General features: G+C 39.3%; 1 protein-coding gene across 1 annotated transcript in view; it reads right to left on the bottom strand.

Moving 5' to 3' along the window:
• The window catches only part of frem1a (Fras1 related extracellular matrix 1a), a 59170-nt gene that overhangs the window by 14006 nt on the left and 24860 nt on the right, over window positions 1–20304 (bottom strand). Inside the window, exons 8-25 of the mRNA XM_079809464.1 lie at window positions 20124–20255; window positions 19638–19982; window positions 17274–17416; window positions 16960–17156; window positions 16732–16822; window positions 16487–16654; window positions 15087–15295; window positions 14879–14972; window positions 14547–14799; window positions 11543–11746; window positions 8007–8192; window positions 7657–7853; window positions 6095–6302; window positions 4244–4388; window positions 3839–3980; window positions 3514–3709; window positions 3143–3407; window positions 803–1220 (exon numbers count right to left, since the gene is read on the bottom strand). Of these exons, the coding sequence (XP_079665590.1) occupies window positions 803–1220; window positions 3143–3407; window positions 3514–3709; window positions 3839–3980; window positions 4244–4388; window positions 6095–6302; window positions 7657–7853; window positions 8007–8192; window positions 11543–11746; window positions 14547–14799; window positions 14879–14972; window positions 15087–15295; window positions 16487–16654; window positions 16732–16822; window positions 16960–17156; window positions 17274–17416; window positions 19638–19982; window positions 20124–20255 (3593 nt within the window). The remainder of the gene's footprint in view (window positions 1–802; window positions 1221–3142; window positions 3408–3513; window positions 3710–3838; window positions 3981–4243; window positions 4389–6094; window positions 6303–7656; window positions 7854–8006; window positions 8193–11542; window positions 11747–14546; window positions 14800–14878; window positions 14973–15086; window positions 15296–16486; window positions 16655–16731; window positions 16823–16959; window positions 17157–17273; window positions 17417–19637; window positions 19983–20123; window positions 20256–20304) is intronic.

The following is a 20304-nucleotide window of genomic DNA, read 5'->3' as shown; positions in this document are numbered from 1 at the left end:
AAGCACTCCATCACAGAAAGTGCTGGGAATATTTAAGTTCTCATCTTGTTTTATTGAAGATCTTAATAAACACATGGCTCAAATTTACAAAACATTGAGTCAAACAAGTTCTGTAGCTTAACAAAAGGAATATGCTACAACTTCTGAAAAAATGAATAAATAACTTCCTGTTTTACAGAGGTAGCTATACAAAACAGACATTTGAGTGCTTCCAATGCACAAAGTGCAATCTATTAAAGGGTTAGTTCACCGAAAAATGAAAATTCTGTCATTAATGACTTCCCCTCATGTCGTTCAACACCCGTAAGACCTCCGTTCATCTTCGGAACACAAATGAAGATATTTTAGTAATAGGCAATTTACGCAGCAAAAATGCGGCCCCCTTATAAATACGCGGACTTTGGCTGATTATGCATTAAATCATGCGATCGCATAATCACGTTTTTCTGGAGGGACTGAGTAAGCTGCGTGTACGTGCGTTGTGTACATGCCTATAGGTGCCAAACATTTTCAACATTTTTATGAATACCATTTTTGCCTGATGTGTTATTGTTCCCATTATTATTATTATTTGTTGTTCCAGATGGAGTTGAACTTGAGTCTGTGGATTGATTGTCTGATTATGATTGGTTGTGTTTTCTATGTAACCACTGATGACAGTGAATTGTTACAATGGTGAAGACAGACAGCCAAAACCTCTGAATTGCTTTTTATCTCCTGCTTGAACTTAATAAAAAAAATTTGAGTACAACAACAAAAAAATGTGTACCAAAATGTGGTATGCAATGTGATTGCAACTAACTTGCAGAGTGAAGAAGACCGGCTCGGTTTGCACTTTTCCGTCCATCAGGAAGCCTCTTTCTGTGCTGTCGGAGGCTGTGAATCTGAAGCGATCGATCTGAGAAGCTCCTCCAGAGTGTCTGTATGCAACAGCCAGATCCTGAATATTCTGCTGGGTGAAACTGCTACCAGCGACCAGTGTCTGTCCCTTCAAAAGCAACTGGCCATATTGGGGAGGGAGGACCACCTTGTAGCTCAAGGCAGTGTGTGGGCTGTCAGGATCAGACAGGAATAAGGCATCAGGTGTCAGCGTTGTGGTGGACCCCTGGGGAACCCGTAGACCAGTGTTATGCACTAGTGTGGGCAGAACCTTATCAGTCATTTCCACCAAGATCTCCAGGGTCCCGTTGCGAGTTGATATGCCATTGCTGACCACAAACCTATGGATAATGTAGACATATGGAGCAAAAGACACAAAGCACAAATCAATAACCATTATGGGACAGTAATCACAGCTGTATAGTATAACAATAAAATAAAACAAAACGTAAGATAAACAAAAAAGGTAATCTGGGTCATATTTCACCCCACAATGAATAAATATAGAAATAAGAAATATGTTGCCAAAAGTATTGGGACACCCCTCCAAATCATTGAATTCAAGTGTTCCGATCACTTCCATGGCCACAGGTGTATAAAATCAAGCACCTGGGCATGCAGACACTTCTACAAACATTTGTGAAAGAACGGGTCACTCTCAGGAGCTCAGCGAATTCAAGCGTGGTACCGTGATAGGTTGCCACCTGTGCAATAAGTCCATACATGAAATTTCCTCACTACTAAATATTCCACGGTCAACTGTTAGTGGTATTATAACAAAGTGGAAGCAATTGGGAACAACAGCAACTCAGCCACGAAGTGGTAGGCCACGTAAAATCACAGAGCGGGGTCAGCGCATGCTGAGGCGCACAGTGTGCAGAAGTCGCCAACTTTCTGCAGAATCAATAGCTACAGACCTCCAAACTTCATGTAGCCTTCAGATTAGCTCAAGAACAGTGCGTAGAGAACTTCATCGAATGGGTTTCCATGGCCGAGCAGCTGCATTCAAGCCTTACATCACCAAGTGCAATACAAAGCGTTGGATGCAGTGGGGTAAAGCACGCCGCCACTGGACTCTAGAGCAGTGGAGACTTGTTCTCTGAAGTGACTAATCACGCTTCTCTGTTTGGACGAGTCTGGGTTTGGCGGGCCAGGAGAATGGTACTTGCCTGACTGCATTGTGCCAAGTGTAAAGTTTGGTGAGGGGAGATTATGGTGTGGGGTTGTTTTTCAGGGATTGGGCTTGGCCCCTTAGTTCCAGTGAAAGGAACTCTTAATGCTTCACCATACCAAGACATTTTGGACAATTTCATGCTCCCAACTTTGTGGGAACAGTTTGGGGATGGCACCTTCCTGTTCCAACATGACTGCACACCAGTGCACAAAGCAAGGTCCATAAAGACATGGATGAAAGAGTTTGGTGTGGAGGATCTTGACTGGTCTGCACCGAGTCCTGACCTCAACCTGATAGAACACCTTTGGGATGAATTAGAGCAGAGACTGCGAGCCAGGCCTTCTCGTCCAACATCAGTGCCTGACCTCACAAATGCGCTTCTAGTAGAACGGTCAAAAAGTCCCATAAACACACTCCTAAACCTTGTGGAAGCCTTCCCAGAAGAGTTGAAGCTGTTATAGCTGCAAAGGATGAGCCAACTCCACATTAAACCCTACGGATTAAGTATGGGGTGTCATTAAAGTTTGTTTGCATGTAAAAGGCAGACGTCCCAAACCTTTTGGCAATATATATATATATATATATATATATATACAGTATATAACATAACATTTATAATATATTATATTATTATTTAATTAATATATATTTATTTACAGTACTTACTATGTGTGCAAACTGTGTTAAATTCAAAATGCTCTATGTCAAAAAAATGTCAAAAAGCCTATATTTAGGGGTTTTTTGTTGAAAAAAAATTGTGTAAAAAAACTATAATAAACTAATATTTAGTATATCTAATGTTACATTTAATATAATACAAAAATAAAATATATTAATATTTAATTATTTTGTTTATATTTAATTATTAATCGTGTGCAAATTGTGCTTAAGTATCACACAGATACAGTCAAAAGGCTCCTAAATGAATTTAAAGCAGGCATTCATTTTTGAATATTTACATAAATATTATTTTTATAATTTATTTTGATTTTAGGGAAAAATATAACAACATTATTTTGCAAGATTCAGCCATTAAAAAAAGGTTGATAATGAATGCCGACTGCATGAGTCTTTGGATGAGGTCCTTACTGCAGGGTCTCTTTAGGTGAAGTGGCTCTGTTGTCATGAACATAACACACCAGGTTTGCTGCTATGTCCAGCTGACTGAACGACTGAATTTGCACGCCAGTGTGTTTGATGTACTCCACATGTCCATGTGCTGGAGGTACAGTGATAACGTAGAGCATCTCCTCGGGCTTGTCAGTGCCGTCTACCGCCAGCAAGACGTCTGTGGTGAGAACCACGCGCTCCCCACGACTAGACCTCACAGGCTTCAGGAACAATGCTATGTCTCCTGAAGAGCAGCACAGAGCAGACATGAACTGACTCAATTGAACAACTTGTTGAGAACTCTTGGAATATAGCATACATATCATCAGGAAATAAAAGCAGTAGCCCACCTTTCTCCAGTTCTTTGACTGTAATGTGGAAGTGCTGAGCAGGAGAGCGGTTCTTGCCATCCAACAGATGGAAGACAAAGAAGTCAGCAGCGGGTGCTCCAGGATGACTGGTGTGAAGGTAACGTAACAGGTTCATATCCAAAACATGCTGAGAGCAGTTCATTCCTGCAGATACAGACACCCAGTCTGTGCCGACCTGAGGAACAGCAAACTTTCTGGATTTGTTCACACTATATATATAGTATATATCTGCTGGAAACATTCCTCTGAGATTTTGGAAGTGATAGATTAGATATTTTTCTCACGGCATATTGAGCAAACTGACCTTCATCTGAATGACACCATGACTCGGTATGCTCTCAAACACATAGATGATGTCAGAAGAAGAAGTGTCTTTGTCGTGAGCGCTAAGCACAGCACTGGAGATCAGTCTGGACTCCCCAGCCTCAATCTCAATGCCAGTGTTCCTGAGGAAACAATGCAAATAACTTGTGTGTTATGTTGTGTTTTTCTTTTGCACAAATATTTACCATTTAATGTGACTTATCCGTTTGGTAAAATGGATGAGTGATAAGCTACAATGTCTTCAAGATTTATGGTTTGAATATATCGTGTAGTATGCAATCCATAATCATATACTGTATATGTCATAAAAAATAAACTAATGTATAATTCACTGATGAATAACAGGAGAGCATGATTTATTTTAATGATATTAATTTGCAATTACCGCATAAGTTGCGGCTCCTCGTCATTGACAGGCAGTACATTGACCTGCACGTGTTTCTGGAGCTGGTGTTTTCCGTCAGAGAGCTGAACAATAAACCCATCCTGCTCACTCTCAGAATCATCGTGCATGTACATCAGAGTCATGCCTGAGGACAGAGTAACACAAAATATATTGTATGATTTATTATTAAAAAAAAGGTTGGGGCCGCATTAAATCACACAAGGATGCATTAAATTAATCAAAAGTGAGAGTAAAGAAATTTACAATGATATATATCAGGCCTTTTATTGTGGCCAGCCTAAGGCACACCTGTGCAATAATCATGCTGTCTAATCAGCATCTTGATATGCCACACCTGTGAGGTGGATGGATTATCTCGGCAAAGGAGAAGTGCTCACTAACACACATTTAGTCATATTTGTGAACAATATTTGAGAGAAATAGGCTTTTTGTGTACATAGATAAACTTGAGTTCGGGTCATGAAAAATGGGGGTAAAAACAAGTGTTGCTTTTATAATTTTGTTCAGTATATATATATATATATATATATATATATATATATATATATATATATATATATATATATATATATATATATATATATATATATATATATATATATATATATATATATATATATAAATATATATAAAATTTATATATGCAGGGCTTGACATTTTTGCTCACCAGCCACTCTGGCTAGTGGTTTTACAAAGTTGTTAGCCACTCAGCATTTTCACTGGCCACAATTTTGACATCGATATCATGGGGAAAACTGTCATATAGATATATTTAATACTATCTCATAATTTGGCATCAGGTATATCAGGCTGCTATCACTATAAGACCTGACACACAGATCCATTATACTGTTACAAATGCATTTTCTTTCTCAAGTGTTTACGTTCACTTAAAACATAACTGACTGTGTTCACGTGAATACATGCCAAGACCAGCATTTTGACATTTTTTTTTTGTGTATTTGACAGTTTCCATACAATAAGCAGTGAAAATGCGTCTTTATGCGCATGCACTTTGGGTGTGAGCACAAAATCTGCGGGAATGAGTAAAATGATGCGCAATACGCACAATCCCGCGCAGAGATTGTTGGAGAGATGAAAAAGTGCAGCTGGTATCGTGTATCTATTCTGCGGAAATTAAGTATTGGAAGTGTTTTACGTGCATCGATATGTATTCCGCTTGTAGTGAAAAATCACTACAATGCACTTCACGAGTTCACACTTACATCAAATTAAATGGAGTAAAAGATTATGCGTATTTGGCGTGCTGTCCGGGGGAGGGCTCCGGGCTCGGAATTTTGGCCCGAACCCAGAGTATCCCCCCCATGATAAAGATAGTCTAGAACTAGACTGTATTTTATTATGGATTGTGTTGACGTCTAATGAGTTTAATAAATCAAAGTGAGGAGATGGGGTGGTGGAGGGATGCTAAAAATAAAAACGGTCAACGAAAGAAGGTGAATATGCTGTATATATATACACACCTCTTATCGTTGATTAAATCTATTGGCTTGATGTGCTCCACATGTGTTTAATTAGGTTTAATTATCTTAGGGTGCTCCACTTGGGTTTGATTAGGTTACATTATCTGGCATGCTCCATTGTTTAGATAGGTTTAATTATCTGGACGTGCTCCTCCCGAAATTAGTTACTAAAACTTCACTTAGTTTATTATTTCAGATGCCTTTTTAAAAGACTACAACTGAAAAAATGTATATATATTATATATATAATTCAACCTGCCAAAGTGGCTAGTAGGAGTGACTGTGTTGGTGGGTGTTAATGTCAAGCCTGAAAAAGAGAAATGTAAAAGACTTAAAAGTACAGTACCGCTCCTAAGGTCGTCCATAGTGAAGTGCTCCACAGAGATCTCAGATCCACGCTTGTAATGTGTCACATCATTGCCGTGTGGGACGCTCATGATGGAGCCGTGCTGAGGCTGCTGGACTATGCTGAACATTAAACGGTCTCTGGGAACATCAAGATCCACTGCACTGATTATAGATGGGTCCAACTCTTTCATGTCTCCCTCCCGAACCTGAAAGACAAACGTTGATCATCACACCTCACACATCAAGCCAAATGTATAAACACAAACCTACTCGCTTTATTCAGTTATTTAGCAGTTATATACCCTATACCGACTAAGCTACTGAAAGAGATGATTCCACAGGTCATAGTTCGTCTTCTTAATATCATTAATTTATCTTTGTCATTAGGATACGTACCGAAAACTTTTAAGTTGGCTATTATTAAACCTCTTATTTAAAAAACGCAACATGATCCTAGAGAATTAGTCAGTTACAAGGCCGAATCTCGAATATATCTTTTCTGTCAAAAATACTAGAAAAGGCAGTATCCTCACAACTATGGTCCTTTTTAGAAATAAATAGTATCAGGATTTAAACCATATCATAGTACTGAGACTGCTCTCATTAGAGAACCAGATGATTTGCTCTTATTATCCGATCGTGGATGTTCTTTCTATTACTTAATCTCTCTAGTAGTTTTACTGCATTTGATACTATTGACCACAACATTCTTTTGACTCGAAAATTGTGTTGGCATTAGTGGAATTGCACTGGCATGGTTTAAATCATACTTATCTGACTGTTTTCAGTTTGTAGCAGTAAATGAAGAGATGTCATACCAATCACAAGTTCAGTATGGAGTACCACAAGGCTCAGTACTAGGACTGTTGCTTTTAACCCTGTAAAGTTACTAACCCTAGCAGTTTTCACTGTTACGCTGATGATACTCAGCTCTATATTTCTTCACGTCCTGATGAACTTACCAATTCACAAAATTAACAGAATGCATAGCTTATATAAAAACATGGATGACTAGTAAACTCCTACTATTTCATTCTGAAAAAGAAAAAAAAAACAGACTGCACTTGACCAAAAACTTCCAATAACCTAGAATACTGTCTAACACTTGATGGCTGCACTGTCAAGTCTTCAGTTATGAACCTGGGTGACATATGCTCTCAATGACAAATGCGGAACAAATAGTTCATGCATCCGTGACCTCAAGGCTAGATTATTGTACTGCTCTACTGGGTGGTTGCCCTGCACGCTTAATAAACAAACTCAAACAAACTTAAATATTTTGAATGTTCCGATCCAATCACTGTTCGTTTGTTGGCCAGATAAGAACTGCCCTTTGTAAAAAGCGCTATATAAATAAAGGTGAATTGACTACAGTAAGGAAGCCTTCTTGGCCAGGACAATAATTGTTCTTAGAGTTGACTGAAGATTGTACTGTCTGGTGGACAAACAGCTAAAACCCGTTCTGAAAGCTAAAACCCGTTATAAATAATTATCAATTTTTCCCTTTTGAGCTAATTTGCTACATAGCAGTGTTATTTACAAGATGGTTGTCTGACTGACCGTGATATTTCTGGCTAGGAAGTCTGGAATCTCATCATTGGTCGGACGAATGATGATGTAGAACGGTACTGAAGAGGACTGCTGATTCCCGTCGGACACATGTAGCATGAGCTGGTCAGTTGTCGGCTCCATCCTCTGGTGTCTAGACTGGACATAGTTAATGTGTCCATTCAACACATCCCTGTAGGTGAAACAGGCTGAATGAGGAAAAAACAACATTGTTATTTCACCGCATACTCCAGTATTACCATATAATATAAACCAAGGCAATGACGTCAATTTTGTCAAAGTCCAATTTTAAAACCGCAGCTTTTAGATTCAGTGAAATGTACATAACAGAACTGACTCACCAATACTGATTCCCATGTTGCTCTTTTCAAATCCTGGACTGGGCAGGATGTTCTCTATGTAGCCAAACTGTGGAGGAGCAACCAGGATGAGTTTAAGATCCTCTGGAGAAGAATCTTGGTCTTCAACTCTCAGATGGGTCACCGTGATGCAGGCTGACCCTCCCTCATCCACCATAAACACCTCTCCTGATGTGGGAAAAAAACGTGTCATGGACCCACGCTTGTCAGCAACAAGTAGCAAATGCTAAAATATCCCTTGAAATGAAAAAGTGTGCTTAATTGTACCGAATGTGCACTTGTAGCGTACTTCGAATCTTAAAAGTATATATAAAAACAACACCACTTAAGTACTTTCATGACTATGTTTCTTAACAAACTTTTAAAAAAACTGCACTTTGTAATAAAGTCAAATTTTCAATGTCATAAGTAGTCAAAGTTTTAATTTAAAATCAGTATGTCTATTTTGTTTAATGTTTGACTAACGCATGATTAGACTAAAGCACATACACTAAATTGCAACTTCATTGTTACAAATGTGTAATCGCAAATAAATAAAAATTCAGGACATGCATTTTTCAATAGAAATTATATTAACGTTTACCATTGTCAGTACATTCAGCAGTACAACCATATTTCAAAGACAATAGAAGCAATTATGAAATTACATATAAAGATGTACTTACAGTAAATGGATCCAAAAAAGTTTTTAAAAACTCTTAAGTAGCTGGATCTAATGTCATTTTAAACTATAATACATTTTAATTTAAATGTATCAGTGTCTGAAAACATAACATTCAGTTCGCACTCAAGTTTAAAGTATATAATTTCTTTAAGAACTCTCTTATAAAGTATGATAACATGTACTTCTCTTTAACATGGGATACGAATCACACTATTACTGGTTGTGGAAGAACACAGTCGCTGCATAAGCTTCCTTCGGATTCTAATATTATGAATGCATGGATGAACTTTATTTTTAATGAAGATCCAGCTCACGTGGGGAAGACATTGCGCGTTTGTTCCTTCATTTCACCACGGATTCGTTTGTAAACAAGAGACTGGATTTGCAGACAGGATGAGATTACATCAATGAATTAAGCAACACACTAATGTGAGTAGTGGTCCAACGGATCACAAAACTCACGGTTCGGATCGCACTACGGATCATGAGTCACGGATCGGATAATTTTTCGGATCAGAATAAAAGGGGGAGGAGACTATTTTTATTTGTGTTCCATTTATTACATGAAAACTTTTGGTGTTAACATAACCTATATGGTTTATAGGTTAACAAGGAACTTTCGGTGTTAACAAAAATAAAATAAATCAATAAACATCTGAATAAATCAAATTTGACTAAAAACAACCTGAGACGTGAAAATGGGCCTGAGCTTTTTATTTTTATTTTTTTTTTAAAGATTATGATGTCAACATTCTCAGGGAGAGTAGACCTCTCACACTTATCAGCATTGCAATTATCTTTGTAGGCCTATACACTATTTTATAGATATAATGTTTAAACGCACTATACTTAAACAACGTTTTATTGAATTCATTACTTTGTATTTATATAGCCTAATACCTACTTTAGATGTATATATTTAGTTGCTCATGCAAATTGCAAAACAGACAATAGACTATGTTAAAATAACAAACATTTTAAATTAAAACTTACTCTTTTCTTTCGTTTTAAATCTTTTTACAAGAAATCCTGCAGGTCATAAAGAACTTTGTTTTTCCACCTCCAATTGGAAGGACAGGTGCTCTCCATTATTTCTCCTTGTTTAATTAAAGGCCGTTTTCCTTGCTTTACTCGAGGCAAAAAGCCATGTGTCGACTTTAAAACCGAGTAGACGTTACATTATATGCATCTGTGGTGGAATTACTAGATTTTCGCATCGATACATGTTTGTTTTAATGCGGATGCGCTGTCACTTTAAATCAGCGCCAGCACATCAAAAAATAGACTGTGCGGAAACGATCGCAGCACAGCTGTATGGCCACGCGCTCCTGGACGCACTGACGGAAGCCGCGTGCAGTGAAAGCTGTATCCGTTAACAAGGGTACGGAAAAAATACGCACCGCATACGCACTGCAAACGGAGTAAGTTATGTGTGAAACGGGCGTCAGCAGGTGCCATGCTCGATGTATGTGCCACTTTCAAACGGCTTTCTCGTGCCACAGTACATACATAATATTAGTTTTGTCCACCACCCTTCTTCCATCATCATTATATTTAATGGGGAAGCCAAAATGCTCCCATACACGCGATTTGAATGATGCGGGAGGCTTTTCAAGTTCTTCTAATTCTCCGCTAGCCACTGTTGACTGATTAACATCCCCTGTTCACGTGAACACATGTGTTTCTCTGAAACTAAGCATTGAGTTTAAAGGAACGAGATCACTTAAAAAGCAATATCGGCTGAAAAACTATCTTTTAGTCTGTGATTGCTAAACAATTCAGATTAATCAACAAGTAAAAAAAAAAAAAGCACAATAAATCCGCGGGTCACGTGCGTGCCGAACCGTGGGTCGTGATCCTTACTGCGATCCGTTACACCCCTAAATGTGAGTAAAAAAAAATATTTTTTATATGTGATAGTATTGCATTGTTACAGATCGTTTGATATCTATTGATTATGTGTACGTGTCTAATTGAACATAACAGCACGCTGTCACAGGTTGGAGAATCCTTTATTTGAGGTGTTGTTGGTTCATTGTGCTGCGATTCGTGATCAGACTCAGACATGTATGGGCCAGGGCTCGCAAATCCCAACATCCCGGGGCTATGTGTTTTCCACACGGGCTACCAAATCGTATCATCGGCTTGTCGATCGGCTATCTTAAATAGTGAAATAACATTCCCTTCTTGATGTGCGTTGTTCACTCTCTTGACTTGATATTTGAAGGAAAAATACAATCGCGGAAGTTTTGAAAATGCAGATTTGTCTGACTCTGCAGTGAGGCTTGTGCGTGTGTGTTATGCACGGTTTGCGGTTATATGAACCGATCGGGTGGGCCAAGTAATAAAAAAATAACATTCCAATGAATTGCGGGTGGATGAGATATGAATAATTTCGTTTGTTTGAAAAAGACATTTTACGAGCCCTGTGGGCGAATCATTCCGGTTGCCGCACGCTTTAAAAAAAAATCCTCACGTGTACTCACGGGGGAGCCAGAGCTCATTATAATATGCAAAGCTTATCCAATCATAGCAGTGGGCGTTTACTTCCAAGTCATCAGTGCGGCACGCCCATAAAAACAGAGCGTTCCAGGATAGAGACTCAAAACCAGTGCAGAAAATAGCCTATTACTCATTCTTTATGATGTTTTTGAATGTAAAAACTATGCAAACGTCATAAGTTGAACTCAGACAACAGTATAAAACATTTTAAAAAGCCAGTTCATGACCCCTTTAAACACTATTCATATTTGACTTTATAATGTACAAAGGTTTTTTTTTCTGCAGCCCCTTCATACACAGACATACATACTGCATGTTATAATAACATCAGAAAGAAAAGTATTCCCATTACCAACAGCAATAGATGGTGGTTGGTTGTTCACAGGATAAACGGTGATATTAAGGTCATAGACAGGCAGGGAGTTCTGTATTTCAGGTGTTTGTGCACTGAAGAAAGTGGCTTTGTCACTGCAACAGGAAGGAAGTAGCCCTGATTCGCCATCAGAGATCACAAACGTGACGATGTCATGCCGTGGCTGTAGCCCAATCTCATGTCCTTGAATGTAAAATTGATATAAATTTGTTACTTCACAGGTTTATAATAATATTTAACAAAAACAAATAAAATAAATGCATTTTGATTCTTAGCAAAAAAGAAATGCACATTTAAAGTGCACGTGTGGTGTACGTCAAATCTTAAAAGTAATTAAAAAAACTCTACTTGCAGATAATAGAATATTAAATATAAAAGGCCACTAAAGTGTACTTACAGAGAATAGACTTTCATGACTGTTTCTTAAACTTAACACATTTAAGTACACTTTTAAAAAGTGCACTGTAATAATGTCAAATTAAATGTGATATTAAATAACATTTAAAGTTGCTATATTTTAAATGTACTAAACTGCAACTTCATCACCGCAAATGTCTTCAACATTCATCTTCAAAACACAAATTAAGATATTTTTGATACAAAGCTCTCTGACCCATCCATAGACAACAACGTTACTGCAACTTTCATGGTCCAGAAAGGTAGTAAAAACTACTTTTTTGTTAAAATAGTCCATGTGAGTACAATGGTTCAACCTTAATGTTATGAAGTAAGGAGAATACTTTTTGTGCTCAAAAAACAAATAAAAATAATGGCTTTATTCAACAATTTCTTCTCTTCCCTGTCACTCTCTTACACAATACATATTGTTCGGCTTTTCTCAAAGTACAGCGCTTCCAGGTTTTACGGCAAAACGCCGGCTCACTATTGGCCGAGCACGATCCCATGATCACATGCATGCGTTGTGGTGCTTATGTGAATCGCTTAGGACACTGGCAACTTATTTTTGTTTGTTTATTATTCTCTGTAAAACTGTAAAAATCTAGCGTGCCAGGGTGTCTGAATTGAGAACAAGTACTCCCCGAGAAGACAAAGGACATTTTCTGGAAATTAACATCTGAACTGTTTCTTACACACCATTCGAGATGCAAGTCTCACCTCAGTACCACCCAAGCTGCATCTTTCTCTGCTGACCCCCGCTCCCCCAAACTTCTACTCCCTCTCATGCTGAGATTAAACCATTTTGATTTTGGGTGAATTTTAGGTAATGTCAATTCTCACTACAGTATTATACATGTTTGATATCATTTGAAATATCTCAGTGCGACTGGTACAAAGATCTCCTCACCACAGAAGTAAACAAGAAGATAAAGGTTTTAAGAGTTTAGAGAAATTTGGCGTATTATGGTGGATGTGGCTTCAACCATTTGGTCTTTTGTCAATACAGGTCATATGGGACAGTGATTAAATGTAAATTCCCATTGTTAACACGTGTGTTTCCATTTGAAAGAGATTTCTGTCTTGGTCTGGGCATAAGGAGGTGTGACAAAAGGATACTGTAATGAGTTCGGCCCATAACGTTGAGCGTCTACTAGATGTTCAGCGTTATGTAATTTTCAGACTGTTAATAAATGTTACATTTTTATCTATTCTGACTTACTCAGGAATGATTAACTATCTCTATTTACGGGTATAATTTCAACAAAGGGTTAAACAGAATAATTAAATGTGTGATTAACTATTAAATATAAATGACCAAACAACCAATTGGCATTCTAACCTAAATGTGAGATTATTATAAAATGGAGACAGATAAAAGATGAATTGGAATTAAATCCCTATGCCAGCTGAAAAGACCGAACGCGCAGTGACCTTCACCCGCGATCGTTTGCCTCCATTGGAACGATTTCAGCGGGCTTACATCTCCTTGTTTCATAACATTAAGGTTGAACCACTGGAGTCATATGAACTACTTTAACGATGTCTTTACTACCTTTATAGGACTTGAAAGTTGCAGTAACGTTGCTGCCTATGGAGGGGTCAGAGCCAGAGGGCTCTCGGATTTCATCAAAAATATATTGAAACGGTCTTACGGGTTTGGAACAACATGAGGATGAGTAATTAATGACAGAATTAAACATTTTGGGTGAACTTACACTTTAAAGTATATTTTAGTTTACCATAAATGCTTTTCAGAACATTCGGCAGTACACTTGAACTATATTTCAAAGACAACAGAAGTAATTAAGAAATTACATATAAAGATGTACAAAAAAGCACCCTGAAGTTCGCTAATTGCATTTAATGTAAATTTAAACTATAATAGATGATAAGTCCGCAAACATTACATTCACTTTGCACTTAAGTATATTCTTACTTAATAAGAACTCTTTTTTAAAGTATGCTGAAGTGCTATTTTTCACAAGGGTATGTCCTATTATGGTTGGATATTAAGTTACATACAACCGTGTAATAAAATAGATAAGTAAGTTAATATTGTGTTGTTTTAGACACAATATTGTCTGTTTCGCTCAGTTTTGCAGACGGAAATATAAAGACAAAGCAGAACTGTTCGTCTCCGACTGCGAGCAATACGTTTCATTTCTGAATCTACAATATGAATAAATGCTATTTTCATAAAGAGAACCATTTACTTCACTCCTGAATGAATCAGCCGTTTGAACGAATCGAATGAATCAATGACTCACTCCATTAGACATTTATCGTTTTACTTTCTTATTTAGAGTATAATTTCATAAACAATTATTTCATATTTCCATATTAATAAAAACAAACATTAAAGGTATAGTTCACCCCCAAATATTTTTTTTTCTGAAGCTACTTTTTGTAATGTATTTTTACACAATAATGACTTTATATTATCTTTTGGGAGTCATTTCTCAGCCAAATTTGATGTGCGATTAATTAATCGCCACATCGTGTAATTAATTAGATTAAACATTTGAATTGCTTGACAGCCCTAATAAAAAGTGAAAGAAATCCATTACTATTATTCTTACATTACCTGTGTGTCTGTAGGAAATTAAGCCAGCAGTTATATCTGCTTGAATGAAGCGGTCCACCACGATGCCATTTCTTTGAACTACCCCGTGATATGGTTGTCGGGCAATCATATACATCAATTTGCCATCATCACTGTCAGGATCTGTGGCACAGATGTACTCCACAGTGATGACCACTTCCTGTCCCTCTGCACAGGCTAAAATGGGTTTCAAACCTGCCACTAGCACTGGCACCTCATCGTTGACTGGCGTCACCTGTCAAACATGCGTTTGTTAGATGTCTTCATGTGTTTCTTTTGTGCTAATAAGTAATTGCAAGAAAAATCTTCATTACCTTGACATGTAGTACAAAGTCAGCAATATTGATTCCATCTGTAGCAATAAATGTAATTTCATCATGTTCTGTCTCAGAGCTGTCATGGTGATATCTGTTGAGACAAAATAGGCAAAACTAAAGATAATGTAGAATGAACCAGCAAGGTCAAATACTAGTTAAAGTGTTTATGATGAACCCAAACAAACTATGATGAACCACATCTGACCTAACTTTTAGGCTTTTCAGATCCCTGACTGTGAAAGTCTGGCCTGGACTCATGGCTGTGCCATCCAGGTAAATACTGCCATGCTGAGGTTTTGTCTTCAGCTCCACACGCAGAGAGTCCTCGAGCGAGTCCTGGTCCATTAGACGCATGTGTTCTTCACTCACCCAGCTCTCTCCCCCCTCATCCAACGTCAGCTGCCTCACATGTACCTGAAGACAAAAAGAAGAGTTAAATTCAGCTCACAATTACGTATTTTATTAAAAAATATATTTGTGCCGGGGGGGGGCGTGGTTTAGCGAGGTCTGTGACGGGAGAGAGAGTCGGGAAACAGGTGCGCCGTAAGTGGGTCAAGTGCAAAGCATAAACACCTGTGTCTTGTTTCAGTAATGGGCGTGGAGAGACCGGATATAAGCCATCCGGAAGAGGGCTTCACGGAGAGAGACTGTCTGGAGGCTCGGGAGACACACGCACAGAGACGGGAGAACACAGAAACGTTGAGATTGCCCGTACCAGTTTGAGTTTATTGTGAACGCCAGTGGGCGTGATTTATGTTGTGTAATGAAACGAGGGAAAATAAAGCACCCCGAGTGTCCAACAAGCCGACCCTGCCTTCTTCCTTCCTTGCTACAATCGAACTTTATTACAGTGGTGCCGAAAACCCGGAAAGGAAGAATTGCCGCCATGCAATCGCCGCCACCGTCATCGCCATTTGCGGAGGTCATTTCATCCCTCGCGGTCCTGCATCAGGAACAGCACCAGGCCCTGCTGGACCTGAGGAGCGACCAGGAACGCCGCTTCCAGGTGATTGTGCAGGGCCAGCAGGAGGATTGCGAGAGGTTCCGGAGCAGGATAGACCGGGAGGCTCGGGCAGGAACCCCAGCGGTCCCGAGTGCGACCACCCACCTGCCGCTGAACAAGATGGGGCCACAGGACGATCCAGAGGTCTTCTTGGACCTCTTTGAGAAGACGGCCACAGCGGCAGGATGGGCTCAAGCCGCATGGTTCAGGTACGGTGTGTGCACGGGGACGTGGTGAGGTATCCTGTAGTGTCAGTTGTGATTAAATTTCGGGGGCAAAAGCATAATGTGGAGGTGGCGGTTAATCCGCAATCGAACTTTATTACAATATTATTTACATATTTCCAGAAGTATGTTTCTTTTGTACAAGGGTTCCTTAAAGGTTAAATATGTACGATTTTTTTATGTTAAAATACATTCTCTTAACCCAATTTATTGTTCATTGACTACTATTAGTATGCCATTCACGGGTTTATCTCCCCCTAAAGTGTAAACATTGACCCTCCAGGTCAGCATGAGAGAAAATGAATAGCACAACTCAATAAGTACCACTAGCAAGCACTATAATTATTATCTGTTCTGGATTGAGTAGATGAGGGCTACCTCTGGTGCCAGGTTATCCACCGGCAGAATCGTTATGTTGAAGCAGATTCCAGCGGTCATGCTGCCTTGCTGGTTGGTCACTGACAGGATGAACTGGATGTGCTGCGGGTAGGGTCCAATGTCCCGGATGGGAGGCATGTAAGCAACTTTCATGTAGTTAACTGCATTCTATAAAGAGAGGATCATTTACAGCTACAGTTTCTTTGGGGAAAATTATATGTCTAGCCCTAGTTCAGAGTATTTACCTGAGTGAAAAGTCTCAGCATTGGGGCGTTTGGGTCCTTGTTAAATTTTGGGATGCTATCAACCAGAAACAACCTTCCTGCATCAGACCCTCTGTAAATCAAAATGCACAAGTATTACCATCATCCTGAATCTTTTCAGCACATACATGTCAAGTTATATGCTGCAGGTTTCAACTGAATAGATTTGTCCTGCTGTGGACCTCATAGGCTTCTAGTTTAATTTTGTACCCATAGGTGGTGCTGTAGAAAGGTGGGGTGGTGACGGTGTATGTGAGCTCACTATCTGGTGACTCCAAGTCAACAAAGTGCAGCTGTTGCTTGGTCAAGTAGGTGACATCTGTCTCATTGACAACCAAGTGCCTGGTCACACCTGGTGCCTCTTGTGGAGGCTGATCGGGGACTGGCTGGATTTGAATCACAATGACCTGCAAAGATCACCTGGTTAGTGAATAACATGCAAACTCTGAAAGTCAGATTAGAGGAAACCTATTAGAAACTCCTATTAGATCCCAGAGGGGATGTTTAGGAAATCTGGAACTTACCTGAGGCTCTGAAAGATTAGGAGGGTCATGAAAATCAGAGAGCACAACCTCAAAAGAGTCATCAAACACTTCACTGCCTGAGTGCCGATAGTAGATGATGGAATGGAAGAGGTCCTTCTGAAGAAAACGGGTAACAGGGTATCCTGAAAGAAATTTTTTTTTTTTTGCTGTGGTATTTAAAGGATGCCTGAGGAAACTCAGTTCCCCAAGAATTATTTTTACTTTTACTTCTAAAGAAAATGTGAATGTAGTTTGTTAGGGGTTCTGGGAGTTTTGCTAGTTGGTTGCTAAGGTGTTACTAGGTGGTTTCTATGGAGTTCTGGGTGGTTTCTAGGGTGTTACTACAATAGGTGGTTGCTAGGGAGTTATGGGTGGTTACTAGGGCATCACTAGGTTGCTGCTAGGGAGTTCTGGGTGGTTTCAAGAATGTTGCAACAGTAGGTAGTTGCAAGGCTGTTTACTAGGGAGCTGCTAGTTGGCTGTTAGGGAATTCTAGGTGGTTTCTAGGGCGTTGCAAAAGTAGGTGTTTGCTAGGATATTATGGTTGGTTACATGGGCGTTCATTTGTGGTTGCTATGGTGTTATGGGTAGTTACTTGGACATTACTGGGCTGTTTCTAAGGAGTTCAGAGTGGTTTCTAGGATGTTGCAACAGTAGGCATTTGCTAGAGTGCTTTGGGTGGTTACTAGGGTGTTGCTAGGCATTTGATAGGGTGTTTCAGTAATTACTAGGAAGTTACTACATTATTAAAGGTGGTTACTAGGGCATCGATATTTGTTTCTTAAGTGTTATAAATGGCTACTAGCGCATTACTAGGCCGCTGTTAGGGAGTGCTAAGTCATTTCTAAGGCACTGCTAGGCAGTTCATATTGTGTTATGGGTTGTTCATAGGGAATTCATAGGTGGTTGCTGGGGGGTTATGAGTGACTACTATGGTGTTACTAGGTAGTTGCTTGGGAATTCTGTGTGGTTTCTAGGACATTACATTATGTGTTTGATAGGGTGTTTATTTGTAGGGTTATTAGCAGTGGCAGCTGGTCAATAGAGGACGCTTGGGCGCCGCCCCCATCAAAATTCCAAAAATATACATGTATACAAAAATTATATAAAAATGAAATAAAAATAAAATAGCTTACTCGTACGATGTGCCGGCTGTTAGTAAGAGCGTCAGCATTTAATAAAAACTGGCTTTGATCGGTTAACTATTTTATATGTTCTTCAATATGTTTCATGTGGTTTCATGCGCGAGTGACGCCGGACAAATGGATGTCTATCTGAGTACAAAAATCTATGGGCAGCATGTGACCTGAAGCTGGTCTCTAATTGGTTTCTTAAAGATCCTCCCCCGGACGCAGGTCGCTGCGTCCCTGGCGAATCAGAATTGGATGCGTGTTATTTTATCCAATCTGATTGGTTCTCGTCACCTGTCATTCAACTTTTCGTTCTTAGCCACTAAAGCGAAAGTGCGCGGGCGACACAGTCAGTCCGACTCCGCCAAAATCTTGTTAGGATGATCACTTTTGTAGAGATGACAGCAGTTAAACTTAATTCTTTCACTAGGCGTTCGCTTAAAGAAAAAAAAGTATAAAGGATCCCGGACCAACGCGATTTACAAATCCAGCAGCAGGCCAGTGACAGGACGCAGCTGCACTCGGAGCTTCACGGCTTGTTATGAGAAACGTAGGTGGCTGGCTGGATGTGTTGTTAGCAATGCCCTTTATTGCTTTCCCTGTCTTTTATTTCAAAGTATCGGTACTGAAGTTTTGTGGGTAAGAGACCTCAAATATCTGACTGAAAAATGCAAACGTCATGACACTACTGAGATGACTGACTTTGATCAGAGAGTCATTGAGAAATTTGCTGGCCAGAAAGAAAGGAGGGCAAAATGTATGTTCAAGTAGTCAACATGCTAGTCTGTTGTTGCTGTTTATTTTTGTTTTTCCTTTCCTCATTCAATTATATGTGGGAAATGAATGTGTAAAAAGATAAAAGTGAAGACACTGTTTTCTCTTTAATGCTTGAATTTAGTCAACATGCATCTTGATACAATTGGATTTGCTAGCGAGTTCTGGGTGGTTTCTAGGATGTGTGCTAGGATATTATGGGATGGTTCATAGAGTGTCACTAGGCGGTAGCTAAGGTGTCCTCAGTGAGTTACTAGTGAGTTGCAAGTTGGTTGTAATGTTGTTCTTCTAAGGCAGTCGCTAAACTGTTCTATTGATTACTAGGGCATTACAAGACAGTGCTAGAGTGTTCTGGTTGGTTAAAATATAAAGTGAAATTTATTGATTTGGCTCATAGTACTAATCTGATAAGGTGCATATAGAGGATTTTCTAGTTTTCCTATACAACCCTTTTCCTCACCTGTTATCCCAGGACCAGGCATCTTCATGATTTCCCCTGTCTGAGGAGGTCTGGTGATGTTGAACATGATGTAGTCATCACTGGAGTCCATATCACAGGCTTGCAAAATGGATCCTCTCAAAAGACCCGTCTGACCTTCAGACAGCTCTAGCACCATATTGGTAATGAGGAAGGGCGGGCTGTCATCTTTGGGCAGGATGTTGATGGGAAACTTGTGTCTAGTTTGATGTAAGCCATCAGTAATCCGGAAAACTATATAATCTTTGGTAGTGTCACTGTCATCATGATGGTAGTGTACCACACCATCCTTAATATCCTTCACAGTGAACATGAAACCTTTTCCACCTAACATATAGATAAACATACAGCGGTAGTGAGAAGGTTTTGTGAAAAAAACGCAAAAGATATAACTACAATATGACTCAACTGATAGCTATAGCAGATTCATATTTCCAAATTGAGGAGGGAGGTTATCTGGATGTATACCTCTAACAGTTAGTCTGCCATGCTGCAGGCCATCCACAGTGATGATCTTCACAGCCTTCAGGTTGTCATTGTCAACAATCTGCAACTGATCCCATGTGATTGGACGAGACTGACCTTCCAACAGACTGAGACCTATTCATTTGATAGAAATAAGGAGAAGATCATTTGTCTGGCATTTATG

The sequence above is a fragment of the Gobio gobio genome, assembly GCF_949357685.1.
Source record: "Gobio gobio genome assembly, chromosome: 2".
In the NCBI taxonomy this organism is placed as follows: domain Eukaryota; kingdom Metazoa; phylum Chordata; class Actinopteri; order Cypriniformes; family Gobionidae; genus Gobio; species Gobio gobio.
Note: the sequence above shows the minus strand (reverse complement) of the source record. Positions and strands in the feature narration are given on the sequence as shown.